General features: G+C 51.8%; 13 protein-coding genes across 13 annotated transcripts; 5 read left to right on the forward strand and 8 right to left on the reverse strand.

The window, feature by feature from the left end:
* Positions 1–65: 65 nt before the first annotated feature.
* On the forward strand, positions 66–1,117 carry BDV14DRAFT_193106 (lipase family alpha/beta hydrolase; the record flags this gene model as incomplete). Its single annotated transcript, XM_073771724.1, has 4 exons — positions 66–80; positions 168–455; positions 508–939; positions 986–1,117. The coding sequence occupies 4 exons, from the start codon at positions 66–68 to the stop codon at positions 1,115–1,117; spliced, it is 867 nt and encodes a 288-aa protein (XP_073623193.1).
* On the reverse strand, positions 924–2,265 carry BDV14DRAFT_211801 (dihydrodipicolinate synthase family protein; the record flags this gene model as incomplete). Its single annotated transcript, XM_073776167.1, has 1 exon — positions 924–2,265. The coding sequence occupies one exon, from the start codon at positions 2,263–2,265 to the stop codon at positions 1,267–1,269; it is 999 nt and encodes a 332-aa protein (XP_073623194.1). The 3' UTR covers positions 924–1,266.
* Positions 2,266–2,995: 730 nt separating this feature from the next.
* BDV14DRAFT_147691 (PQ-loop repeat-containing protein) lies at positions 2,996–4,238 on the reverse strand. The gene is made up of 3 exons (XM_073766488.1): positions 4,138–4,238; positions 3,830–4,087; positions 2,996–3,773 (listed from the first exon to the last, which is right to left on the reverse strand). Exons 1-3 carry the CDS (start codon positions 4,170–4,172, stop codon positions 3,176–3,178), a joined length of 891 nt encoding a protein of 296 aa, XP_073623195.1. The 5' UTR covers positions 4,173–4,238; the 3' UTR covers positions 2,996–3,175.
* A 312-nt stretch (positions 4,239–4,550) lies between these two features.
* BDV14DRAFT_147694 (uncharacterized protein) lies at positions 4,551–7,146 on the reverse strand. Its single transcript, XM_073766489.1, has 3 exons — positions 6,676–7,146; positions 5,517–6,628; positions 4,551–5,466 (listed from the first exon to the last, which is right to left on the reverse strand). The coding sequence occupies exons 1-3, from the start codon at positions 7,044–7,046 to the stop codon at positions 4,712–4,714; spliced, it is 2,238 nt and encodes a 745-aa protein (XP_073623196.1). The 5' UTR covers positions 7,047–7,146; the 3' UTR covers positions 4,551–4,711.
* Positions 7,147–8,322: 1,176 nt separating this feature from the next.
* On the forward strand, positions 8,323–9,865 carry BDV14DRAFT_147708 (uncharacterized protein). Its single transcript, XM_073766491.1, has 2 exons — positions 8,323–8,573; positions 8,620–9,865. The coding sequence occupies exons 1-2, from the start codon at positions 8,480–8,482 to the stop codon at positions 9,786–9,788; spliced, it is 1,263 nt and encodes a 420-aa protein (XP_073623197.1). The 5' UTR covers positions 8,323–8,479; the 3' UTR covers positions 9,789–9,865.
* On the reverse strand, positions 9,866–11,856 carry BDV14DRAFT_147704 (rRNA (cytosine-C5-)-methyltransferase RCM1). The gene is made up of 2 exons (XM_073766490.1): positions 11,585–11,856; positions 9,866–11,484 (listed from the first exon to the last, which is right to left on the reverse strand). The coding sequence occupies exons 1-2, from the start codon at positions 11,783–11,785 to the stop codon at positions 9,943–9,945; spliced, it is 1,743 nt and encodes a 580-aa protein (XP_073623198.1). The 5' UTR covers positions 11,786–11,856; the 3' UTR covers positions 9,866–9,942.
* Positions 11,857–11,989: 133 nt separating this feature from the next.
* On the forward strand, positions 11,990–12,895 carry BDV14DRAFT_183036 (GNAT family N-acetyltransferase). The gene has a single exon (XM_073770315.1). It carries the CDS (start codon positions 12,091–12,093, stop codon positions 12,805–12,807), a length of 717 nt encoding a protein of 238 aa, XP_073623199.1. The 5' UTR covers positions 11,990–12,090; the 3' UTR covers positions 12,808–12,895.
* On the reverse strand, positions 12,896–14,806 carry BDV14DRAFT_183037 (FYVE zinc finger domain-containing protein). Its single transcript, XM_073770316.1, has 2 exons — positions 13,914–14,806; positions 12,896–13,721 (listed from the first exon to the last, which is right to left on the reverse strand). The coding sequence occupies exons 1-2, from the start codon at positions 14,313–14,315 to the stop codon at positions 13,314–13,316; spliced, it is 810 nt and encodes a 269-aa protein (XP_073623200.1). The 5' UTR covers positions 14,316–14,806; the 3' UTR covers positions 12,896–13,313.
* Positions 14,807–15,001: 195 nt separating this feature from the next.
* On the reverse strand, positions 15,002–15,502 carry BDV14DRAFT_183038 (uncharacterized protein). Its single transcript, XM_073770317.1, has one exon. It carries the CDS (start codon positions 15,320–15,322, stop codon positions 15,101–15,103), a length of 222 nt encoding a protein of 73 aa, XP_073623201.1. The 5' UTR covers positions 15,323–15,502; the 3' UTR covers positions 15,002–15,100.
* Positions 15,503–18,543: 3,041 nt separating this feature from the next.
* Positions 18,544–19,892, forward strand: BDV14DRAFT_147730 (2-hydroxyacid dehydrogenase). The gene has a single exon (XM_073766492.1). The coding sequence runs from the start codon at positions 18,686–18,688 to the stop codon at positions 19,763–19,765; it is 1,080 nt and encodes a 359-aa protein (XP_073623202.1). The 5' UTR covers positions 18,544–18,685; the 3' UTR covers positions 19,766–19,892.
* Positions 19,893–19,904: 12 nt separating this feature from the next.
* Positions 19,905–21,053, reverse strand: BDV14DRAFT_183043 (glutathione S-transferase). The gene is made up of 3 exons (XM_073770318.1): positions 20,887–21,053; positions 20,437–20,819; positions 19,905–20,369 (listed from the first exon to the last, which is right to left on the reverse strand). Exons 1-3 carry the CDS (start codon positions 20,916–20,918, stop codon positions 20,020–20,022), a joined length of 765 nt encoding a protein of 254 aa, XP_073623203.1. The 5' UTR covers positions 20,919–21,053; the 3' UTR covers positions 19,905–20,019.
* A 513-nt stretch (positions 21,054–21,566) lies between these two features.
* BDV14DRAFT_183044 (uncharacterized protein) lies at positions 21,567–22,294 on the forward strand. Its single transcript, XM_073770319.1, has 4 exons — positions 21,567–21,627; positions 21,687–21,722; positions 21,840–21,955; positions 22,068–22,294. Exons 1-4 carry the CDS (start codon positions 21,609–21,611, stop codon positions 22,119–22,121), a joined length of 225 nt encoding a protein of 74 aa, XP_073623204.1. The 5' UTR covers positions 21,567–21,608; the 3' UTR covers positions 22,122–22,294.
* On the reverse strand, positions 22,295–23,444 carry BDV14DRAFT_183046 (SAP18 family protein). Its single transcript, XM_073770320.1, has one exon. It carries the CDS (start codon positions 23,317–23,319, stop codon positions 22,486–22,488), a length of 834 nt encoding a protein of 277 aa, XP_073623205.1. The 5' UTR covers positions 23,320–23,444; the 3' UTR covers positions 22,295–22,485.
* Between the last annotated feature and the right edge of the window lie 65 nt (positions 23,445–23,509).

Genomic DNA, 23,509 nt, shown 5'->3' on the forward strand with positions numbered 1-23,509 from the left:
CCCAGGAAAACAGGATTGTGATAACATTTTCTCCTCATCCCGTGTCTCCTTCACCAAAATCGACAATGGACAACCCACAGGTACCGTATCCTGCGAAAGAAGTTCCATCAATACCTCTACGGCCTACCGCAACCCTTACCAATGAATCTGATTTGACGACTTGGAAGCAACCCACGCATGGATTGACAGTCATTTACGACCCTCCAGAAGCCCAAGTCGATATTGTTCTTCTCCATGGATTAATGGGTAATGCCTATCGAACGTGGCTACATGAGGAGACAAACATTTACTGGCCAAAAGACCTCCTCCCTCACGACTTTGCTAATGCCCGGATCATGGTGTTTGGCTACGACGTGGCCGTGTGGCATCCTTGGAACCAAGTATCTCAAGGATGGCTAACTGGTTATGCTTCTGATTTGTTAGGTAGTCTATCCGGGTGCCGAGCCGACATATCTGTACGTTAAACGCCCCAGAAGCTGGTCCTCCCTATTTAATGCATTCATCCAGGAGTCTCGCCCTCTCATATTTGTTGCCCACAGCCTCGGTGGACTGGTCGTACAGCAAGCCCTATTATCCGCGCATGATTCCCGAGAGAAGCACATTCAGAATATCGAGACGCACACCATTGGTCTCTGTTTTCTAGGTACACCACACCGCGGCGCAAGCCTAGCAACATGGGGAGAGCGACTCGCCAGGATCCTCAACATATTCAAGCCCGTCAACTGCCAGATAGTGAGCCTTCTAGGACCACGCTCCAAGGCCCTTTACGAAATGCGCCGCTCATTCTACAACCTTCTTGAGAAGCGAAAGGATGATTGTTCGAGAATCAGGATTGTTTGCTTCTATGAGACGATCCCGATGGTGCGTTCCTGTGTTGTTTCTGAGGAGTCGGCTACTATTGACGGGGAACTAAGCTTCCCTGTTTTTGCTAATCATGTGGTATGTCTTTCATTCCATATATGGTAGTCATCACTGACGTATCTAGGATATGGTCAGGTTTTCGAGTCGAGAGGACAACGGATATAAGAGTATGATGAGGGAGATCCACCAGATGATCTCCAGTGCCGGTTCAAGCCATGTCTGTCCCTGCTGCAGGCAGCACTGGCGTCAAGGTTAAGGCGACTGTATGATTTCTTTCATTTGTCTGATATTGTTCTACTACAAACTCTACTGCAGGACCGCAAATACATCTGACGCGGCTGTTCAATATGCAACTTAATGTCCATCATGTCAACAATCTCAAGTTACCTAGATACTTAGGGCTGTTCACTTCGCACCGTTACTTCCATCCAGACTCTGTGCCTCCAACGCCTCCTCCACCCCCATCAACGCCTCAATCCCCTCTTTAACCCCCTTCTTTCCCATCTCATCAAGTTCTTTATAAGGCCGTCGAGGCCTCAACTTCTCCTCCGCCCCTTGAACCCCCGCCCTCCTCGCCGTCGTAAAACTAGCCGCATACTTAACACTCGCAATCCCCGCCTTACAAGGCTGCTCCGCCAAGGCAGCAATCTTATGCAGCTCCATCGCCTCCTTGATTTTCCCCGCGGTGTAAAGGTCATAAATCCTTACAATCGTTCTCGGAAAGACATTCGCGAAGCCTGCAATTGTGCCCGCTCCACCAGCCGCAAGACCACCTATTAGAAAGTCGCTTTGGCCTGCGTACGCAGCAAACCTCCCCTCCTCTTCTCCGAATTCCGCTGAGAGCCTCGTAATCTTCGCAACAGATCCACATGTCAACTTAACACCAACGATATTCCCATATTTCCTCGCCAACTCCGCGATTGTGGCAGAGTCAATATCGACCCCATTAACCACAGCCGGGAAATTATATATCACAATCGGCAATTCAGACCTCTCTGCAATATCCGCATAGAACTCCCTCACAACGTCCAGTGTAGATTGTTTCCCGAAGTACCCCGGCGGTAAAAGGAGGGCATAATCAGCCCCTGCCTCTTTCGCATCGGATATGAACTCAAGGACCTGCTTTGTGCTGTGCCCTGATACGCCGGCCATTATTGGATATCCTGGTGGAACGGAGGACCGGGCTGTAGTGAGGAGGGTCTTGCGTTCGGAGCGCGTGAGGAGGAATGTTTCGGCATTTGTGCCGAGGATTACGAGGCCGGTTAGACCGGTGCGACTTAGGTAGCTGTAGTACTTTGCTTGGGACTCTGTGTCGAGTTCGTCGGTGGAGTGGTTGAAGAATGTTATGGAGGGGGCCCAGACGCCGGGGGGTGGGACTTTGTGTGGGGAGGGCGTGATTGTCATGTTTGCTGGAGTGGTATGCTAGGTACGTAGATGGGAAGGTAAGTCGATGTAGATAGCTGGGTATGTGGATGTCTTGGTCGGTAAGTCGTGCTGTAGCTGGGTATGTATACTCTGTAATAGAACGCGATATGTATCTCGAGTTATGGTTAGGGCCCCGGATATCCGCCCTCTTTTGATTTCCGCTAGATTTGCGCTCGCATATGAACCGACTCTAGTTGTTTCTCGGAAATTCAAGGCATGGGAATCAGCTTGTAGTCGCAGGAGTGAGGGGTAGATCTATCTCTGGTAGGAATAATAAATGAGTATATTGCATATATAACGCTGGGTAATGATAGGCAAAGCAACGGATATGCAAAGTCCCGGAAAAGCAGCTGTTGCTTTTCCGGATGTCAGGGTTCCCCGCTCAAGCCTCAGCCAAGATATGGAAGTGTAAACTGGGGAGTTGTGGAGAATGGCATTGGTAGGTGAGGTACATTGTACAAAGTGGAGGGGGTTGATGGAGAAACACCAGGTTCATACGTATTCGTTGCGGAAACGATGGTCAGGGCGTCCGCGGGATAGAAGGGGTGTTGTATACCTCGGTTGGATCAATTCCGATGATTTTTCCGCCTCGTATCTGAACATGCACAATGCATGCCGAGAAAGCTTGTAGGAGGATTATCAAAAGGTAGGTGCTCTTTTGCTAAGGCATGGGGCCCTTGTATCTCTTGGGCTTGTGTTCGATTATCAGGTATGGATAGATAACTTAGGTAGTCTATCTTAGATCAGCAGTGTGTTCTTGGTAACGCTGCTGATTACTACGAGTTGGCACCTCTTTTCATTCATTGGCGCTTAATATGGTACGAGGTAATGTCACCATGGTTAGGACGGTGGCCACTTTGCTGAATGCCCTAAGACCGACGCTTTCCAGTTATGCCTCCCTCTCACCTAGCAAAGGCTCCCTCTCCCCAGGCGTACCCTCATCCTCATCGCCAACACCCTTCCTCCCCTTCCTCCCCTCGATCCAAGCCTGAGCCCGATTAAACAAAACACACCACGCCAACACACCCTGCACACCCCCAAACCCCACCCCATCCACAACGGGCCACCCAACACTCCAATACCAGTCCCACTCAACACTAACCCACGGCTCTCCCAGCCGCTTGAATTCAACAACACGATAAATCCACGATACACCGACACAGCTAAAGACAACAAACTGGACCACTAACCCCGTCAGGCTTAGACTTGTTTCTTTTCCCCTTTTGCCGGGGAATCGCCAGATCGGGCCTGTTTGGCACAACGCCGAGATGAGGATTAGGAATGTTGTTAGTGGTTTTAGAAAGAGGGTGTGTGTGACTATGAAGAATTCTAGAAGGGTGTCGCGGGGATAGGGTTTTGTTGAGGGGGTTGGGCCTGATATGTCGATGAGTTGGGGGAGGAGAGAGATGAGGATGTACAGGCTGTATGCCTTGATGTAGCCTTTTATCGAGGTTCCAGCCGGTTGGAGGGAGAGGCAGGTTATGAAGCTAGGCGAAGCATCAACGAATAGTCCATCCGGGTCAGGGTACAGGTATACACTTACAGAATATTAAACCCAACCCAGGCAGTCCCAATCTGAGCAAGATTGAGCCAGTCACCCGTACTCAGCGGCTCATGCGTGAACTCTCCACTCGCAGCCTCGGGGGCAACGACCATCAGGAAGAGATCGATAGTTAGCTGCTCTGTTGCAGCAAAGAGGTTGAGGAGGACATGTCCGGTTGAGAAGCCGGTGGTGTTCTTCCTCCACCACAGGCGGATAAGTTGAGGGAGGAATGAGAAAGCAGTCAGGACGAGTAGAATACTGGAAATATTGTTAGCTAGGTTCGCCTAGGTTTGCTCAAGGAGGCTCACATTCTAATACGATCTGGGCACTCTGGACGTGCCATGCTTGGTGTTTGTTATTGAATCTCGGTAGATTGAAAGGCAAACACCAAATCTTGCTATCCAGAAACCAAAATCCAGGTGATTTGGAAGTCAGGACAAGTCGACAGCATGAGGAGCTTAGTCATAGTTATGGTGGATGTGACTCAGGCCAAGACAAGATTGGGGGCTGGCAGCAGGCAGCAGGCGCTAAGATTGAGCCGTGCATACTGTAATTTGACATCTGAAACTGATCCAACAAGTTAATCAGCGCTGACTGGCTACAGTGCTAGGGGCAAGCACTAGGATTCTTGGCCTGATTTTCTGTCTTTCATACCAGGTCAAGATGAGTGCAGAAGTCATAATCTGTCATTGTTGTGTCACTAATGGGGCAACTTGATTGCCGGGGATGTACAAGTCCGGTACAGTAACAGATCAGTTCAATAAGGATTGTAGATAAGGATAGTCATGAGAAGAATAAGTACAGATATTAGCACAGGAGGTATCACAAACAGGCCAGCCCGCTCAATCGTCAGTCATACAAACATAATCCAATCAAGAAACCTCAGAGACGTGCGGTCGGTACCACCATGGACTTGGCGATATTGCGACTGATGTAGTCCGCAATACCCATGTTCGTAATCATGGGGTTGACACCGCTGGCGCTTGGGAAGATCGACGCATCAACCACGTACAGTCCCTTGGTACCCCATACCTGACCATCAGGGTCCACAACGCTGTACCGTGGTGATGTGCCCATACGGCAACTGCCCATCTGATGGGCGCTCGCCCACATGACCTTGTCTGAAGTCTTTGGGGCCTTGCGTCGGAGTTCCTCAATCCAAGCCATGAGCGCTGGGTTGTTGACTCCCTCGGGTGCATCATCAGTAACCTCAGCGGGTCGAATGAACGGCGGCATGTCACGATACGAAGTGTGGATCTCTCTGGCGCCACCGATATAACATAATTTTGCGCTGGCAATCAGAGCCTCGACCATATGATGACGGTCAAAAGCCGAAACGGTGTAATCAATGCGCACTCGTCCGTCGTTGGAGTCGGGATATACTCGGCCAGGGTCTCGGTCTCGAACGAGCGTGATGAGACCGGCAGAACGTGGTAGTTTGGCTGCCTGGAGCTTATAGTCGAGCCCGTCACGCCAGGTGAAGATGGGCAGAATCGCTCCCGGCAACATGGAGACACCCTCGATCTTGAACCCGTGACCTTGACCATCGACGTCTTCAAACTCGTTTACGGCGGTCGTCAAACAGGCACCTTCCCACGGGCGGAATTCTTCGTCAAAAACGCCGTGCGCAATCGCAACTAGAGAAGGTGATTAGCAAGGGACACATATCAACTAGGAGAAAGCCTACCAGGGTGCAGGTAGAGGTTGCGGCCGATGTTCGAGTTCCTGATACCGCTTCGCAGCAGCAGAAGAGGGCTGTGGAGTGAACCACCAGAGACAACAACCCTCTTTGCTCGGATGATGACTTTCCGCTTGATGGCGCCGACACCGGTAACTCCAAAGTGTGCATCGCGAGAAACCCATGTGCCCAGGACGCCAGAAGCAACCTTGCCGGCCTTCTTCTTGGAGAAGAGGACCCGATCCACATTGAACCCTTCAATGAATGTAGCGCCCGCATTGGCGGCATCGACGAGGAAAGTTTCGATGGGACCCTTTTTGCCTCCGGTATGGCAGCCCAAGGTGCAATGTCCACAATAGTGAGTATTTCCGCCAGTGTTCTGCGGTACCTCTTTGGCGGCATATCCCAGCTTTCGGGAGCTCTCGAGAATCATCCGGTTGGCTTTGTTGTGGTTGATTGCTTCGGTACTGACTCCCATGCGCTCACAAACACGATCGAGACTGGTCTGGTAATCGAGCGAGGTGAAGAATGGAAGGCCTCGGTTGGCCCATTCCCGGCGCACATATCCTTGTGTCTGAAGCGACGCGGACCAGTTGACGGTACCACCGCCTCCCCAGCAGGAGCCAAAGAGAACACCCATTGAGCCCTCATCGTTGGTGATCGAGCCAGAAGCCTCGAACAGGTTGTTGAAGCCCTCGTTTGGTCTCATTGGGAAGTGTTGGTTCGTGAATGAATAGCCCTTATCCACGACAATGACTCTCTTGCCGGCCTCTGCAAGGTTCTTCGCCGTGACACTGCCACCACAGCCGCTACCAATGACAAGTACATCGGTCTCAATCATTTCAGGCTTTTGTCCAGGAGGGAACTGCAAGAACTCGAAGCGGAAGCCATCCTGAGGGGATCCATGGATGGGGACTAGAGGAACGCCGACTGTGGGATAGAGCGTAGGACTGAAAGTAACCCACATCTTCTTGAACATGGCGGTAAGGGCGCGGTAAACGGCGCGAACGGGGGGCAAGCGTGAGTCGGCCCAGCCTTGGAAGATCTGCTCTCGAACATAGAAGGGTTGGTCTTGAATAGGAACCATCGAACCGGTCAGAAGAAGAGAGCCCGCTCTCGTGCTATACTGCGTGAGCATTTGCTATTACACTACTTGGGAAATACATACTTCAAGGCTGTGAGGATCATGCTCAGCCCATTTCTTCCTTCCTGGTGCACATACTGCGTGAACAGACGCTGCAGTGCATGGCGGACTTCCGGTATCGAAGTTAAATTTTCTTCCAGATACTGTGACGCAAGAGTGTCAGCATCAGGGCCAGGGATGCTGGCCTTGAGAGATTCAAGCGCAGCATCTAGCTTCTGTTGCGGTACGACTTTGGTGGAACGCGACTTGCGCGCTCTAGGGCTTCGCACGGACGGAATAATTGTATCGGCCAATGACAGCAGTGTCTTCCATTGTATATCGGAGAATACCTGCTCGTTAGAGACAGGGGGCAGAGGCGCGATCAGAGGCGTAAATGAGACGAGTTGTTCGGCCATTGTGAAGGCAACGGCACCAGCCCGGATATGCGTAAGGATAGTAGGACAGTCAACGACAGTCGGGTGAAGAATACAGCGATATTCCCTGGCGTAGAAGACGGTGAAGAAAGAGACGGCCGGGTGGGGAGGGGAAAATTGATATATCAGGGACCCGAATGGACGATCATCAACAAGGCGGAGAGCGCCTTCCCCAGAATGGTGGACTAGAGCTGTGGGTTCTAGGCAGGAACGATCCGTCCGGAAGCGGCAGGGCTTGCGATTGTCCACTACACTGTACTCCGGACTCTATGCAGTGCTTCCTTTGTTGCTCAACCAATTGGTGTCTGTAGAACTCGAGTATCGACGCGCAAGGAGCGAGGGACAGGGATGGGATGGTGACCACATGGCCGTCGAACCGAGGCAATCCATGGATCCAGCCAGAGTTCAGGCCATCAGGCATTTGGAGCAATCAGTCTAGCTACAATTAGTGGAGTTCATGCGGGGAAACAGTTCGATCTCATACCATCGGTACACCACAGCCATGTGAAACCGCAATCTGGCTGGCAAGTTGCACAGTACACAGCCTATGACGGTGCGTTCGAGTCAGGTTTCCTTTGTTGGAAATGCGGAGGAGCTCCGAAGGGCAATAGACACAGACGATCAAGCCCTGAACAAGCTCTATGAACAGGATAACTGACGTTTGACATTTCCCCTGAAGAAGTGTGTGTATTTTATCAGATCCAGACTCTTTATTTCTGAGAATGTTACCTGAGGATGTTCTTGGGTTGCAACGATGTGAACAGAATAGGGCGGGATGACTGCGCCGAGAGCTCCGATGGCCCGTGACCTGCACTGGACTCTGGGGAACGCGCTGAGCTTCAGCCGTTCGTTCAGCCTTACCAACGTCCATGCACTTCCTTATCTCAAAAGTTCTCACGACTTACGAATCTCATTGTCGCTTCTGCTATGTTATAATTGAACTAGTCTCACTAGGCTGTGAATTGCCATTCCATCCTCACTCGACTCCCATCCCCACTTCGATTGCGCCGATAAGCTTCCCACCACATCAGAGCTCAGCGCCATTCTCAAAGCGAGCAACAATACGCGATTCGAACGGAGCCGGGCACAATGACTGCTGACAATGCGCAATCGTCAGATTGTACCCTCCCGCGTGAGAAGGTCTTCTCCATACAAATTGGCACGAAGCTGTTCCGCCTCTCAGGCGCATCCCTAGCATCTGATGGTTAGTGGCCCTCACTCCCAGTGACATGCAGCCAATCTCACGGTGATGGATCATTAAGCCCCGTCGTACTTTTCGCGGTTCTTTGAGGACCAATTGAAGCAGAATCCTGACGGCAACAACATTCGAACTCTCTATATCGATCGCGATCCGGTCACATTCCGAGAGATCGCGCGACATCTACAAGGTACTTCCAGTCCACATTGTATGCGCCATGACGAAGGCTAATAATCGCAAAGGATATCATATCAATCCCAAGGATGGACCTGAATACGTGAAGCTCTTCGCCGATTCGCAATTCTACAGCTGTACGGACCCTCAGTGTCTCTTGCGACCACCAGCTGACCCAGATAGTACCCCGGTTAATGTCCCAACTTTTTGAATCCCAAATATTCATTCAAATCGGCGACCGACACTTCCAAATATCCCGCGACATCTTCTCTGCCCCCGGTGACTCCCCCAACTTCTTCTCCCTCGGCTTCGGCGCCTTTTTCGCCTCACCTCAGGAAGTCTTCCCCGGTCTCGACAGGCGCGAACTCCTCCGTCCCCCAGCCATCATCCCCCCAGTCGTCACCCATCGCTCCGGCGACGTCTTCGCGCAACTCTTACATCTACTCCGCGGCTACCCATTAGACATCAAAACCGAGGCTCAGCGCGCCGCGCTCCTCCGCGACTGCCGCTACTTCCACCTCCGCGGCCTCGAGCAGAAGATAATACCCCATCACATAAGCTTCAACCCCATAAGTCGACGTTCGGAGATAACCATCCGCCTCGAAGATGTCCGCCGCTCGGGCATCCACGTCGAACAACGACAAGACAGCAACGGCACTCCGCCGGGGCCAGGGACAGGCTCAGGTTTGACAGTGAAATACGCACGCCCCTTCATAGACGACACCCCGCACGACCTCGTCCTCGAAATCGGCGACGAAAGCACCCTCCTCGATCTCCGGACCATGCGCCCAACATTCTTAGACTCCACCAAATCCCGCATCGCAAGCCTCCTTCAGATAATCCTCGATAAGAAAGACGGCGCATCCGCATCTCAAACACCGACGCCCCCGGCCGGCGGCGCAAGTGCACTGGAGCCTCCAGTCTGTGTATACATCGGCGAAGGAACAGATCTTACAGTCGACGGCGAACAACAAATTGCGCCAAGCATTCGCAACATTCTAGAATCGGTCTCTGATACCAACGGAGCGCAGCCGCAGACGAAGCGGAAACGCGTGGAAGGCCCGGAATCATCTCTATCTTTCTCTTCTTCCTCTTCTCCTCCTGCCCCTTCTCTTGCCCCTCTTTACCCCTCGACCGCTGGCTCTACTCCTGGCTCTGCCTCTAACTCACGCCCTGCCCCTCCCGCTACGCCTGGTTCAAACACATGGGTTATCCGGTCCGGACAATGGCGCGTTTCGACGGTGCCGAGGGCCAACGATTCGGGCGTGCAATTCGTTATGGTAGCTGTGAAATTGGATGTATATACAAGGCAGAGGGAACGGAATCGGAAGAGGGCGTTTTTGGGGTCTTGATGTATATACCAGATTTCGAATGCACATATCACTGGAATCAATATGGACATAGGGATATGCATGACTCTTTGGCTGGCTGGCTATGATTTCAGGTATCTAATTAGATAACTGTGCGTTGATGAAGTACGAAGGAGAGAAGTAGTAATGAGGAGATTCAGTCGGAGAATCCTTCCCATTCTTCATCATCTTCCTCTTCTTCCTCCTTTTCAGCAACATTCTTTTCACTCTTCTTCTCCTCTTCACCCCCCTTATCCATCTTACCACCCTCACTAGCGTCGTAATCCTCATCCTCCCCCTCCCTAACAAACCCCACAACAAAAAACCCCCCCGTACCCTCCTCATCCCCAGGCCAACACCTCAAACACCCACCCAATTCCTCCTCCGTCAAATCAACACTCTCGTGCCCCTCCGCCCCCGGAATATCCGCTTCTTCCCGATCAACACCTCTAGCATCCCACCCCCGCAAACCAACAGGCTGCTCATCGCGTCGCATAACACGCCATCTTCGTTTCCTTGCGACGTCACTGTCAAGAATGCGTCTCACGACGGCTTCGTTCTCCGTTAGGTGGATTGAGCAAGTTGAGTAACTTATCTTTCTCGCGGCAGGGAACGAGAGCGCGTGCGAGACGATATGGAATTGCAGGTTTGAGAGCTTGGTTAGGCGGTCTTGGGTGATTCCTTCTGTGGGGGTGTCGTTCTCGGATGTTGAAGATGGTTGTTGGTCTGTTGTTTTCGTTTTTGTTTGTGTTTGTGTGGAGGAAGGTGTGGAGGGTGAGTTTGAGGGCTCGTTGCGCTTGCGCTTTATGCCTTGGGATGCTGTTTGTTTTCCGGGTGCAGGGAGTGTCAGTTGTGGTACGTCGTCGCGGCCTATGATACCGCTTCCTGAGCAGGATGGGTCGAGGAGGAGACCCGTTACATTCTCGAATTGAGGATCGTGAGGGTCCAGCGCAAGGAAGTCCTGGCCCTGGAGGACAGTAACAATATCATCCGCACCAGCAGTAGAAACCATCTTCTTTAGCGTCTTTGCGCGCACAGCAGAAGCATCCATGGAAATAATATGCGACGGCGCCTTCCTCTTATTCGGATCAAAGTTCGCGCCAGATCGAGCCTTAGACAGTAACGAGGCCATATGCGTCGTTTTATTCCCCGGCGCCGCACACCCATCAATAAGATCACCGCCTTCCCACTCCTCACCCAGCAGCAAGTATGCAGGAAAACAAGAAGCCTTATCCTGCAAGATAATCTCCCCCTTCTTATAAGCAGTCGTACTCGAGAACTCGACACCAGGCGCAACAGCAATGAGGTCCGGGATATGCGGATCAATACGCATCCTCTTGACTTTATCATCACCACCAACAACCAAGTCGGCAAGAGAATCAACAACTTCGAACTCCGCAAATGTACTCCTCATCTGCTCCTCCATTGTCGTCCGCACATTATTGATCCGTACCCAGCGCGGGTAGACTGACCCTGTACTCGCACCCGCACCAAGTGCTAACTTTTCGCGGCGCACCGCATCTTTCAGATCTGGGATATTCGCACAGCTGCGTCGGACGCGCGCCTTGGTGAATTCGCCCTTTAGCCGGATCTTATGCCGCTCGACGGCTTGTCGGAGGGGATGAGACGTCGGCGCAGCAATTCCATTCTTTGAGAGGAGGTGGTCGTGGACAAGTAGGAGGGCAAGTAACGGTGTAAGCTATTCAATCAATCATTCTTGGTCAGTCAGCAGGACTCGGACAAGGTCACCCACACACAAATTGACCAGATAAAAATAGATGGGGAGAGAGCAGACCAACCTTCGGTTCCAACTTCAATATCCCCGCCTGATCAATAACCTCCTTGAGCAGGACATCCCACTTCGCAGCCTCCGTGATAAGCGCATACACCTGCGCCGGATTCGCCTTGAGATTGCGCGAGCTGTAGAGTCTCGATTTGAATGAGCCGCCTGTTGAATTCGGTGCCGTGAGAACCGAGACGGCGTCGTAGTAGAGCGACATGTTGCCGGTGCCGACGCTGTGGTTGCGTCTGTTGTCGAGGACAAACTTTGGAATTTGGGACTCGGAGGTGCAGCAAGCCCAGTCCGCATGACAAAAAATTCCCCGATCTCGATCGGCGGGTCGGAGCGACTGCGAAACGTGTTTGCACCGTTTGCTAACTCTATACTCCATCCCCCTCTATGACTGGGACTGGGACTCTGTTCCGCGCCCTGTGACATTTCCTCTGGTTATTATTTGATCTCAGCTCTTCCTCTTTCTTGCCTCTTCTTCCTAAAGCCAGGCAATCGAACACAATTGCATCCAAAATGCCCACCCAAAAATACAAAACCGCCCTTCTCCCTCCACCCGGTCTCAACAACGGCCATGCACTAGCCCTGCCCACGCGAACAATCCCCTCCCCCCTCACCAATCCCTCCATATTTAACGACGCCCTAGCCGTGCGGCTCGAAGTCTTCGTCGACGAACAAAAATGCCCCACCGAGTTCGAGGTCGATGAAGACGATTCCCGGTGCTGGCATTGGGTTATCTACGATACAACACCAGATGAGTCCTTAGCTGTGGATGGTGAATTGCCCGTTGGAGTTGTCCGACTTGTCCCGCCCCCTCACGCCTCACACGAGAGTTTCATCGCCGCATACGCAGAAGACGGGGACCCCGAAAGCCGTGATATATCAAAAGACGGATTCGATTACGAGCACGAGCCGTATATCAAGTTTGGGCGGGTCGCCGTGTTAAAGGGGTACAGGGGAGCTGGTGTAGCGAGGGAAGTCATGGAGGAAACGCTTAACTGGGCCCAAGAACACTCCGATGAGATCAATAAGTCGTTTGAAGAGTTTGCGGGTAAGGATGGGAATGGGGAGAAGGTGGGTGGGAAGAAGTGGAGGGGTTTAGCGCTTGTACATGCGCAGGTTGAGGTGGAGAGGTTTTATCAGCGGCTTGGGTTTAAGACGGATGAGGGGTTGGGGAGGTGGAGTGAGGAGGGGATTGAGCATGTTGGGATGTGGAGGAGGTTGGATGTTTAAGGTGCTACTTGCTACTTGCTACATAAGAGGGTTGGTTTGTAGACTTAGATGAGATATACCCGTATTACCTATAAGAAGAGTAGAAATTGCTTGAAAATTGAATTGGCATCGAATTGGAGTATCATTAACGCCTCTATGACCGAAATAGGCTGAGCATCGCATATCATAACGCCGTTGAGAAATCAGAAACAATCGCATGTAATCATGACAGGGTATCCTGAGCGGTATGAAAAGAAAGAAATAGAAAAGGCCTCCCGCGTCTGCGAAAATCACAGGCTATGCAAAAGGCTCAAATATGGACAAGAAGATTAAAACCGTAAAACCGTCGCAGAGATACCGACCAAACTCCATGTAAATGACGAAAGGTTTGCTGTAAGCCCGGTAGATGGGTAAAGTATTCTAGAACGTGGAGTGTCGAAGTGAAGTTGTTGAAGGCCTCATCAGTCAATGTGAGACTCATTAAATAGCGTGTCAAGCATTGGATGGTTGAGTGTCGAGCGAGTTGTTTAGAAGGTGCTCCAGTTCCAACCACGAGGAATGCTGGCAGCTATCTCGTTGGGCTGGTCGGGCTTTCCAGGCTCCTTGCGACCCTCGGGAACCGGTGCCTCGATAGAGCCAGTGCTGGTGTGGTCGGACTCAATAGAGTTGCGGTCGTCGTCGATCTGGTTTTGGATCCTGTTCATGCGATCGACACGTTTTTCGTCCCACTGCTGGTAAGCCATCCAGCACAGGTCACATGCTCGAGAAGGGACACCATCGGGGTGGAAGCGCGCCATCTGGTCGAGAGGAACCATGTGGGGAGTGTGAGAGGAACAGAAAACTTGACCGCAGTGGCGGCAGTGATGGCGACGCAGAAAGAGACCGAAGGAAGAGCGGCAGGTAGGAGATTCACAGATCTCAACTTTCGAGTCGGCCTGGTTGAGTTGTTAGCTAGTGTTCAATTACACAGTTGGTAGTTGGCGGGCTATGACGCAGTGTATGATGGAGATGGCGCTGCAGATCACGCAAGATGTCGCGAAACAGTTGGCTTGCGGGACCATAGACGCATTCGTCGCAACATAAAAAGAACCGAGCGCCCGGGAAGCGAAGATGATGTTTTAGCTTACCTTCCAGTGATCTCTTTTCGGGAGGCCAGTCACCTCTCCGAGGTCTTCATTCTTCCTCCACTCACTCTCGGCCATTTTGCTAACACTGCTGATGCTTTCCATGGTCGCGCGGCGAGTAACACCGGTCTCAGACTCGCTGTTACTGAGGCTGTCGAGAGAGCCATGCACGCTCTGGGGAGGAGTAGGAGGCTTAGCAGGCCGCTCGGTAGGACGGAGAGCAGCAGGGACATAGAGGGGAGCCTTTGGAGGTCGGATCTGGCGGCTCTGGAGAGGAAGGTACTGCTGGCGAGGGGAGGTGGGCGAATTGCCGGCAGGAGTGCTTGCGCCCGAGGTGCTTGGCGAAGGGTTGCCATAGACAGAGACCTGCGAAGGCATGGTCGCGGTCATGACGTGAGTGGCCATCTCGTTATGAGGAAAGGGAAGGTAAGTAGGTAGTAAGGTGTGATAAAAGATCGGAATGTTGCGCCGAGAAGAGAGGAGAGGAGGCGGCTCAAATAATAAGGAAAGACTGGAGAGCAACACGCGGCGAGTTGGAGAATATGGGGTATGAATTAATTAGGTATGATATGATGCGGAGAGGCCGAGAGGACAAGGTATCAGTGATGTCGGCATAAACACATCGCAGTGGCAAGAGGCGAAGTAACAGAGTTGCGAAGAGTGGTGAGCTGAGCTGAGAGGCTGGGACTGAGTGAAGATGAGTCGATCCAGAGAAGAGTGTTCCAAGGATAGGAGAGATGCGCAGAGCCGCGATGACTCGAGATGACAGTGTTGTGTTATAACTTAAGGGAGAGGAGTACTCTGTACTCGGTATGTGATGCAGGAAATCCAGCAGCTTAATAGTAACTGGAGCAGCGGCAGTTTGCCATGCAGTGGAGCCAGAGCAGGAATCCTTCAGAGGCCGCTTGAACGGAGATGGAAAGTCCTGGCTATGCAATCACAGAAGGCCTGTTGCTAAATGGCCCGAGGTGGACCCGACCGCTCTTTGGCTGCGAACTATAAGGGTGAATTTCGGCCATTCTGGTTGATTGATTAAGGACTGTCTCACAATAATGATCCCTTGACTAGTCTATAGTATGTCTGTTAAGATACATATTAATTTTTTTATTGATGTGAACAATTATTGACAAACAACCTTCTCTGTACGGAGTAGACTGTAGAGAACAGAAAAGAGAGTGGTGGTGCTACTGCTAGCGGTGGTTGGCGCTAAGATTACCTCCATAACTATCCATTCCACCCATCTGTATGAGGGCGATCCGCTCGGCATTGTTCCCCTTACCAATATTGAGATTCGAGATCCTCGAGTCTGAGTTGACCTGTAGACTAAACTCTCCAGTATAGCAAGCAGTAAGAAGTAACACAGTCATGCAGGGAATCCCTCGACTCATCATGACAACACTACAACTGCACATCTGCACATCCCTGCCCCTCCAGACCGCCTTTTACGACCCCAACCCGGGACTTGATCCCAGTCCTTGTTGGCTTTCCATCGATCTTCATGGCACCCAGAGTTGCATCGTCTCTGGTCTCCCGTCAAGCTGCCAAAGCGCAAAGTGGACTTGGACTTGCGGCCTTGTGGACTCTGGAGTCTCTGGTGGATGTCATGAAGATCCGGTGGCAAGTCAAGTAGTCTAGTGTCGTCGCTTTCTGGTTGCTACTCACTAGTTCTGCCTGATCCAGTGGAACATGAGGACTTTCCCCTTCAAGCCATCTCCATATTCTCCCCGAGTCCACTATAAGCGGTCGCTCCAGCCCAAGACTGTCAGACCAATCTCAGCCATCCTCATTGGCAACGGTCTGCAGCTGGCGGCCCACCGGTATTTGGACCACACGCGACCACGGCCCACCCGGTCGCCCGTTCTGGCTGCTCTCCACGACGGATGCGTTCATACTACTTCATAACCGTCGAGCAGCGTTGACCAGTGCAGGATCACAAGGAAGCGGCCTTCACCAGGATTAAGCAACCACCAAGTCGATTTCGGCGAGTCACATCGTCTATTCGCCCTCTTGGTGGTCAGCAGCGGGATTTCCTTGCGAAAGCAATCTGGCGGTGACGACTGACTGAAACTGAACTACCGAGGATGCTGCCCGGTCGACCGTCCAAGGTGAAGTTCCCCGTGAGCGTTCCGGCATGGGTCACCAATCACTGTCGAGCACGGCCCTTTTCCAGCACGACGGCTCCGATTCAAGTCGCCTTTGGATTGGACGTCGAACGCCTTATCGCACCTCTCTAATTCGCTAGCTGTATTCTGTCCCGCCCTGCACGGACAAATGCCGAAGCTTTTCTCGTGGCTGGTCGCCGCTGGTCGCCGCTGATTAGGTAAAGACATCGCGGGATTCACTCAAACAGGCATAGCAGCGAGGGGCAACGGGGCTTGGAAGCTTTTTCGAATATTCTAGCGACCTATCATTAGAACGCCGTTCAACACCAGAGCCACCGAGCTTTCACCGGATGATCTTATCTGGCTATCGGCCGCCTCAACAACACTCCAGCGCTCCGTAGCCCGTATACAGAGAGCCTCGGCCCAAATTCCAATGCAATTTCGCCGTCCCGAAGTTGGGTCTCGAGGCAAGGCCCTGCCACCTCCTGGTCCATACCTTGAGACTTTGGCAGGCTGCTCCGTATGTCTTGCAGGCGCAGCTGTAACTAACAACTAGTTGCTGTAGCTTCATTCACAACAGGGCTGCCAAGCCTGGAGAACCCCTGACCTTCCCCAAGCCGCCTCCGGCCTATCCCAGCGGGCAACGGCAACCCGTCCACGACTCGACCCTCGTGACTCGAGTTTTGACGGACATTCTAGCGGTGTTGGACTAGCATACAAGGGCTAATAATTTGGATACAGCCAGCAAAAACTAGAACAGACGCCGTTAGAAACTACATGCAAGCCTAACGCTAGCTCCAGACCAGTCTTGCAGAAACCGGTTAAGGACAACGCCGCCAGTTGAACCGCCAACCAGAGTTGCGATTTGTTTTGGTGGCTTTTTGCTTGCATTGTAGAAGCGCCCAGACCAGGTTTCGGATTCGTCTCGCCGTTCTGGAAGTCGAAGTTAAGGACAGTTCTATGAAGAACCCGCGGTAGCCAATTGTTTTGCCTCGGTCGGAAATGATATTGCTCCTGGCATGCCGCCCAACAGTGGTTTCATGAATTAGATCGGGGCTATCGCCGCCTCATTGCGGCCTGCGCAGACGCAAAACTGAGACATCGCGCGGGATCCTCGCCGCTGCGGTTGATAAGGCATACGTATGCCTACACGTATCGATTATCTTCAGCCTCAAAAGCAAAGTTGCAGTTTGCCCCTGGCGTCTATCGCAGCTATCTCCTACGGATAACGGAGCCCATCCGCTATCTGATTCAGTTATCGGATATCCCGACCGAGTCTGCGACGTATCACTATCTAATCTGCGAGGGGCTACGCTACCGGTCCGGTGAGCTACGGCAGTGTATTTCCGCGGATAAACACTCCGCCAAGCGATATATGCAATCGAGATGCGACGATCATGCGCAAATGCAATTCAAAACAAAGTATCGGCGATTCGACGTACGTAACCTTATACCTTCCCCGTCGGAATCTGGTACTTTTGTCGCTTGACGCGCAGCAGCTGAACTCTGAACTCTGAATACAATTGTTGCTGCCTGTGGACGGAGTAGAATACGCCGTATGCAGGGGCGACATCGAATGCCGCGGCATCTCATACCGTCCAATTTGATTGTTTGCTACAGTGGCGATGGTGGTACACGCATGCAATTCTTGGGTATCGGCGGATGTTTGATCAACGCCTCACATAAGACCCTCGCAGCTGAGGCGGCACAGCATTCCATAGGGATGGATGTTGACCAGTCGCAATGAAGTAGCTGCTTGGTACATTCATCAATATGATTATGCACTGTGGCGATCATTTGGGGTCTGAGAGCCCTGCGGCGGGATCGCTGCTAGCCTGCTAGCCTGCTATACAGCCCGTGCCCCGTGCTCAGCTTGAGTCTATCACAGACATTGTCACACCGCACGGCGAGCCTCGCTTCAACCCTGTGATAGTCAAGGAGTGAGGCACTAGCATAACCACATAGCTACAGAGTAAGGTTCTGATTACTGTCTTTATCGCCTCTGTGGCCGTAGGCTGTAGCAAAACCAGTGCTTGATACCATGACATTGGGGACTTGTCCGACGCAGCGGAGCTCCAGCGACACATAACAAACTGTCAACTTCTTTTATAGATTATCAAACTCTGTCCTGATGTCTTGCTCTGAAAACATGGTTTTTCCTCTTTCCTTTAGTATCACTAGATGCTGTGATGTTTTATCCTGCCCGGTCGACTGAGATCTGATCTAAATTGCGGTGGAGCAAGATATATATTTCCGCCAACGGAGGCTTCAACTCTGTATGCTTCCACAGAGTATGGCATGCAACACAATCATTGACATTTGACAATGAATTAAGCCTTGTAGGCATACCGCACTTGAGTCACATATGCTACGAAATATCCAAATCGTAATAAAATGCAGTTCACTGTGTTGACAGACGTCCCAATATACTCGGCCTAGCCCCCAGAACCCCCGAACTATATCACGACGTCACGAGTATAGAAGGACCCTTGGCAAACATCATGCCATACAACCCCTCAATTTACCTCCCATAATCACTAAATCACCAACACATCCACCCTAAAGATCCAACCCCTGAATCTCAGATCTCATCTCCACTAACGATCTAATCAGCACTTCCTACCTAGTCATCAGCATCTATCTAGATCCAGATCATACAAACCAACAACCACAATGACAACCCCAACACCACCAATAAAACTCGCCGTCTTCAGCACAAAGTCCTACGACAAGACATACCTCGACACCGTGCTATCAACAACACACCCATCCCTCTTCGAACCAAGCTACCACCCCTTCGCCCTAAGTCTCGAAACAGTCCCCCTAGCAGCAAACCACGAAGCAATATCCGCCTTTGTAAACGATACCCTCGACGCACCCGTTCTCCGCGCGCTACATAGCACCGGAGCACGCGCAATCCTCCTCCGCTGCGCAGGGTACAATAACATTGATTTAACTGTCGCTGAAGAGTTGGGCTTATTCGTCGCGAATGTCCCCTCCTATTCACCCGAGGCAGTAGCGGAATTCACTATCGCGCTGCTGCAGACATTGAATCGGAATACGCATCGGGCATATAATAGAGTCCGAGAAGGGAACTTTAATCTGGAGGGGTTGATGGGGACGACACTTTTCGGGAAGACGGTGGGTGTTATTGGTGTTGGGCGGATTGGGCTTGCGTTTGCGAAGATTGTTCGGGGGTTCGGTTGCAGATTACTTGCTGCGGATCCGAAGCCTTCTTCATCTGAAGCGGAATTCGAAGAACAGTATGGTGGGAAACTCGTTCCGCTCGAGACACTATTAAGCGAAAGCGACATCGTCAGCCTCCACTGCCCACTTACAAAAGGAACCCGGCATATAATCGACACCCAGAACCTGGCCCTTATGAAAAAGGGAGCATTACTAGTAAACACCTCTCGCGGCCCGCTCATAAACACAAAATCTGCCATTGAAGCGCTCAAATCAGGACAACTGGGCGGGCTCGCACTAGACGTGTACGAAGAGGAAGCGGCATACTTCTACAACGACCACTCGCATGAGATTATACATGATGATACGCTCATGAGGCTGATGACGTTCCCGAATGTGCTTGTTTGTGGGCACCAGGCTTTCTTTACGAGGGAGGCGCTGGGCGAGATTTGTGAGACTGTTGCGCGGAATCTGGAGGATTGGGTAAAGGGTAGGCATTGTGTGAATTCTTTGGTTCGGGAGGGGCATTTGGTGGTTAGGGGGGAGGGGGAGCCTGTTAGAATTTAGGTGGTAGGAACGAGGCGAGAGGTGAGTTTTGTAGCCTTAATATGGTGGTAATGGTATCAGTAATGGAAATGGTGGACGGGAGTCAACGTTGTAAATCATTAGGCGCAATTAGTATATCAAATTGCAATCTGCAGGTGGTATCCTGTATGTACACTCGTTAACATATCCAGATCCATATCAAATTATCAACATTTCAAGGTCCAAGGGAATAAAATAGATCATCCACCAAACTCTCAGATCAACACAGAAAAGACCTAGAGAGAAGCCTCAAAAACCCCATCAACCTCCTTAATCCTCTCCACAGCCCGCTTATACCCCTCCTCCTTCTCAACAGCCAACACAAACTTGTGCAAATTCGGATACTGCTCCTTAAGCGGCATGCGCGTGTTCGCAGCCACAAGCGGGAAGCTCATCATGATGTCCGCGCCTGTAACCCTATCGCCGCAGAAGAACGGTCCGCCGCCGGGTGCAGTCTTGATCTGGTCTTCAAGGAAATCAAATGTCCGTTGGAGATTCGGCTCGACGAATTGCGACTCGACTTGGCTGGCCACGACGCGGGGGATGGGCTTCAGGAAGAAGGGTAGGCCGGGTGGGTTTTTGATTGCTGCATTCATCCATTAATATCAAACGTCACTGAATTAAAGGTGGTAGGGAAGCAGGGAAGGACTCACTCTCAGTGACCAACTTAAAAACCATAAACGGCATCAAACTCCCCTCCGAGAAATGCATATAATACCTATACCTCAACCAACTCTCCGTCTCACCACCAACAACACCCTCCTTGCCCTCCTTATACCGCTTCGGAATCAACTTATCCCCGCCAAAGTGGTCGCAGATATACTCGACGATCATGCCAGACTCGGCAATAACGACGGGCTTCCCGTCTGTTCCTGGGCCCTGCACTGAGATCACGGGGGATTTTCCCAACGGGTGGATCTCGCGCAGTTCTTTGGGCGCGAGCATGTCCTTGCCGCGCTTGAATATTTTTACTTCGTAGGGGACGTTGAGTTCTTCTAGGAGCCAGAGGATGCGTTGGGAGCGGGACTTTTCGAGCCTGGTGCTTGTTAGTTGGGACTGTGATGAGGGAGGTAAGTAGGGTAGGCTGAGGGGGATGATCAAACCAGTAGAGCGTAACTTTTGTTTCGGACGCCATGGTGGATGATGTTTAGAATATTGATCAGTATTCAGTTGAGAAATATCCAGGTAATGTAGCTAAGGCGGGGAGAGAGTCTTTATAGCAGGCGCATGCCAATCATTTCAAATTGTTATCGAATCTGAACCTCGCGCGAACCACTAAAAGATCCCTCGGCAACTTGTGAACGATCGACTGCGTCATAGTTTGGTTTGATCCCTCGCGACATCATCTGCTTTCGGAGCCCAACTGATCTTGTTATTTTGTACTACACTGATCCTTGAAGATGAGATCGTATACTAGAGTAAGCGGACCATAAGAGCTGCTAATAAGTCCAATCACATTTATGATCTAGCGATGCGGAGGGTCTCCGCTGCGCTGGCGGGTTGGGATCTCTCCGGCGGCATAACCGTACATAGAGTGGTTACTGGTAAACCACCTCGGCGCAACAATTAGTCCTAGCACTTGAATCTAGCATAGGAATCTCTGTCCAAGTCCATGTATCAGAATAACTCCTCGTATTCGCATAACAGTCCCGTTCTCACATGAAACCCCCAAAATTCGACCGAGCCCGCGGGTGGTGCATGTATACGCTGACTCATCCACCACCCTCCGCCTTGCTCAAGTCACATGACCAAACCTCCAAAGGCGTATCACCAATGAACCTCATCGCATTATCGACCAGCCAAGAACCGACATACCACCGCAACAATGGCCGGTCCTAGCAAGTGTACGTTCCTAACACACAAATTGGATTGAAACGAGGTACTAATGGATTGAGTGGTATAGCTCTGGTTCTTGACCCGGCGCTGCAGAAGTATTACGGTGCGTTCCAACCACCCTCCGAGTCCGACCGACCGGCGGCATACCTTGATGGAAACGATTGCGATTGAGATATACCTGAGGGATTCAATGGACGCATGCTGATTATTTGTGGAATAGAGGTCACAACCAACCGGTACAAGCACTTCCGCTGGACGCCCCGTACGGCCTGGCACTCGATCCTTTACATGGTTCTGATTCCGGCTTCGTTGGGCTATGTTGCTTATAAGACTGATGTGCGTTGACCCCTACATCCATTATGACCGTGATCTTGGGAAACTTGGGCACTGTGTCCTTGGTGGAATTGGTCCGGAGACGGTGTGCTAATGGACTAATCTATGAATGCAGGGCAAATATGACCTCCGCGGAAAGAGAAAGGGTGATACCATTGCTGAGTGGTAGGGAACGCATCGAGAGCAGGTGAAATAAGACGGGGAGTGTGGAATGTGTCATTTGCGTCCGCCCAGTGTGCTTGATTCCGCTGGGTGTTGTACTTATTGCTAGAATATACCGCGTCAAACGTCAAAACTCGTTAGGTTCTTTTGTCGCTGTGCTCTTGTTAACCCTGGAGGGCTGCTTGCTATTGGATCTCTTCGTAGGAGTTGTATGTCTAACAAATGCATGCCGTAAATCGAACCATATTCTTTTGATATCAGGGTATGCCTCCCCATCTGAACTCCGTAAACTAGTATACAAGCAATACCGCACCGTCCACCAAAGCTAGAAACACATTGATCAAGGCTCTGCTCTGCTATGCTCAGTGAGCTTAATACGGCGCCCATCCTCCACCCCCTCCCCTCCTAGGCCCTCCACCTCCATACGACCGTCCCCCATCCGGCAACCGTTCACCCCGTCTCCAATCACCCGGCGGAATCCTCTCACCACCACCACGTCCACCGCGTCCACCACCCCTCCCACCAAATCCGCTATCTCTAAACGCCCTCATCCCACTCCCGATTCCACCCCCCGCACCTCGTCCACCAGGGCCGCCCGAAATTGCCGGCGCAACAGATCCGTCTTCCAGCGGCGGCAAAATCGCACAGTCGACGTAGTCGCCAATCACGAAGCGCGCCTCGCCCAATGTCTTGTCTGCATCGTTGCCTTGTAACCTGTAGGGTCCACGTCCGGCGCCGTTACGCGGTGGTTCATCCGCAGCGTTACTCTCGCTCTCGCGCGGTCCAACAATCACGCTTCCAAGCTCTTTACTTATATATCTCCCCCTCGCATCAGGCCCCATCATCGCCGCGCCTTTCGTATCAGGGTAAATAAGGCGGAAACATAATCTCGTTCCGATCGGCGGGTCAGGGAGCATAGAAGGTAATGCCGATGTAAGAAGCTGGCTTAGTTCTCGGAGTGTGCACGATTGCCAGGTGTAGATTTGGAGGTGGGCTGGCAAGGTAGGTGGTGGTAGAGGCGAGCGCGTGCGGATTGCGTTGGGGCCGCTGCCGCGCCCGTACTCGCGGTCGTATGATGGTTGTGACGAGAGGGGAGTAAAGTCTGAGAGGTTGTGGTAGGCGTTTTGGCGGTAGAAGAGCTTTAGGTGGAAGGGGGTTGTTGACTGGCGGTCGATTTTGGGTTTGGGGGGGTCGCGAGCGGACATTTTGATGCTTGGAGGGTTTATTTGCTGAGTGATATTCAAGAGGAGATTGCGATTATCTGTATGTATGTGGATGTAATCTCATTTGGCGCGTGTCGTGCGTGGTGAAGCTGTGAGTTGTGAAAGTGGTGGAGGTGTTGAAGCTTGAAATTAGGTTCGCGGTCTCTTAATCACGAGAGCTCCGGAATTGGTC

The sequence above is a fragment of the Aspergillus stella-maris genome (genome assembly GCF_047715825.1).
Source record: "Aspergillus stella-maris strain CBS 113639 unplaced genomic scaffold BDV14scaffold_83, whole genome shotgun sequence".
Lineage (NCBI taxonomy): Eukaryota > Fungi > Ascomycota > Eurotiomycetes > Eurotiales > Aspergillaceae > Aspergillus > Aspergillus stella-maris.

Coding starts and splice junctions, on each gene's coding strand:
- BDV14DRAFT_147691 (XM_073766488.1), bottom strand. CDS start 4,172: ATGGCACGTCCAGAGTGCCCAGATCGTATTAGAAT. Junction 4,088..4,137: donor TGCCCAGATCGTATTAGAAT/GTGAGCCTCCTT, acceptor CAATATTTCCAG/TATTCTACTCGTCCTGACTG. Junction 3,774..3,829: donor TGGGTTGGGTTTAATATTCT/GTAAGTGTATAC, acceptor TGCTTCGCCTAG/CTTCATAACCTGCCTCTCCC.
- BDV14DRAFT_147694 (XM_073766489.1), bottom strand. CDS start 7,046: ATGGCCGAACAACTCGTCTCATTTACGCCTCTGATCGCGCCTCTGCCC. Junction 6,629..6,675: donor ATGATCCTCACAGCCTTGAA/GTATGTATTTCC, acceptor CACGCAGTATAG/CACGAGAGCGGGCTCTCTTC. Junction 5,467..5,516: donor CAACCTCTACCTGCACCCTG/GTAGGCTTTCTC, acceptor CACCTTCTCTAG/TTGCGATTGCGCACGGCGTT.
- BDV14DRAFT_147708 (XM_073766491.1), top strand. CDS start 8,480: ATGACGAAGGCTAATAATCGCAAAGGATATCATATCAATCCCAAGGAT. Junction 8,574..8,619: donor CGATTCGCAATTCTACAGCT/GTACGGACCCTC, acceptor TGACCCAGATAG/TACCCCGGTTAATGTCCCAA.
- BDV14DRAFT_147704 (XM_073766490.1), bottom strand. CDS start 11,785: ATGTCGCTCTACTACGACGCCGTCTCGGTTCTCACGGCACCGAATTCA. Junction 11,485..11,584: donor TATTGAAGTTGGAACCGAAG/GTTGGTCTGCTC, acceptor TTGATTGAATAG/CTTACACCGTTACTTGCCCT.
- BDV14DRAFT_183036 (XM_073770315.1), top strand. CDS start 12,091: ATGCCCACCCAAAAATACAAAACCGCCCTTCTCCCTCCACCCGGTCTC.
- BDV14DRAFT_183037 (XM_073770316.1), bottom strand. CDS start 14,315: ATGGCCACTCACGTCATGACCGCGACCATGCCTTCGCAGGTCTCTGTC. Junction 13,722..13,913: donor CGAAAAGAGATCACTGGAAG/GTAAGCTAAAAC, acceptor CAACTCAACCAG/GCCGACTCGAAAGTTGAGAT.
- BDV14DRAFT_183038 (XM_073770317.1), bottom strand. CDS start 15,322: ATGTGCAGTTGTAGTGTTGTCATGATGAGTCGAGGGATTCCCTGCATG.
- BDV14DRAFT_147730 (XM_073766492.1), top strand. CDS start 18,686: ATGACAACCCCAACACCACCAATAAAACTCGCCGTCTTCAGCACAAAG.
- BDV14DRAFT_183043 (XM_073770318.1), bottom strand. CDS start 20,918: ATGGCGTCCGAAACAAAAGTTACGCTCTACTG. Junction 20,820..20,886: donor ACAAAAGTTACGCTCTACTG/GTTTGATCATCC, acceptor AACAAGCACCAG/GCTCGAAAAGTCCCGCTCCC. Junction 20,370..20,436: donor TTTTAAGTTGGTCACTGAGA/GTGAGTCCTTCC, acceptor GGATGAATGCAG/CAATCAAAAACCCACCCGGC.
- BDV14DRAFT_183044 (XM_073770319.1), top strand. Junction 21,723..21,839: donor GGCGCTGCAGAAGTATTACG/GTGCGTTCCAAC, acceptor TTTGTGGAATAG/AGGTCACAACCAACCGGTAC. Junction 21,956..22,067: donor ATGTTGCTTATAAGACTGAT/GTGCGTTGACCC, acceptor CTATGAATGCAG/GGCAAATATGACCTCCGCGG.
- BDV14DRAFT_183046 (XM_073770320.1), bottom strand. CDS start 23,319: ATGTCCGCTCGCGACCCCCCCAAACCCAAAATCGACCGCCAGTCAACA.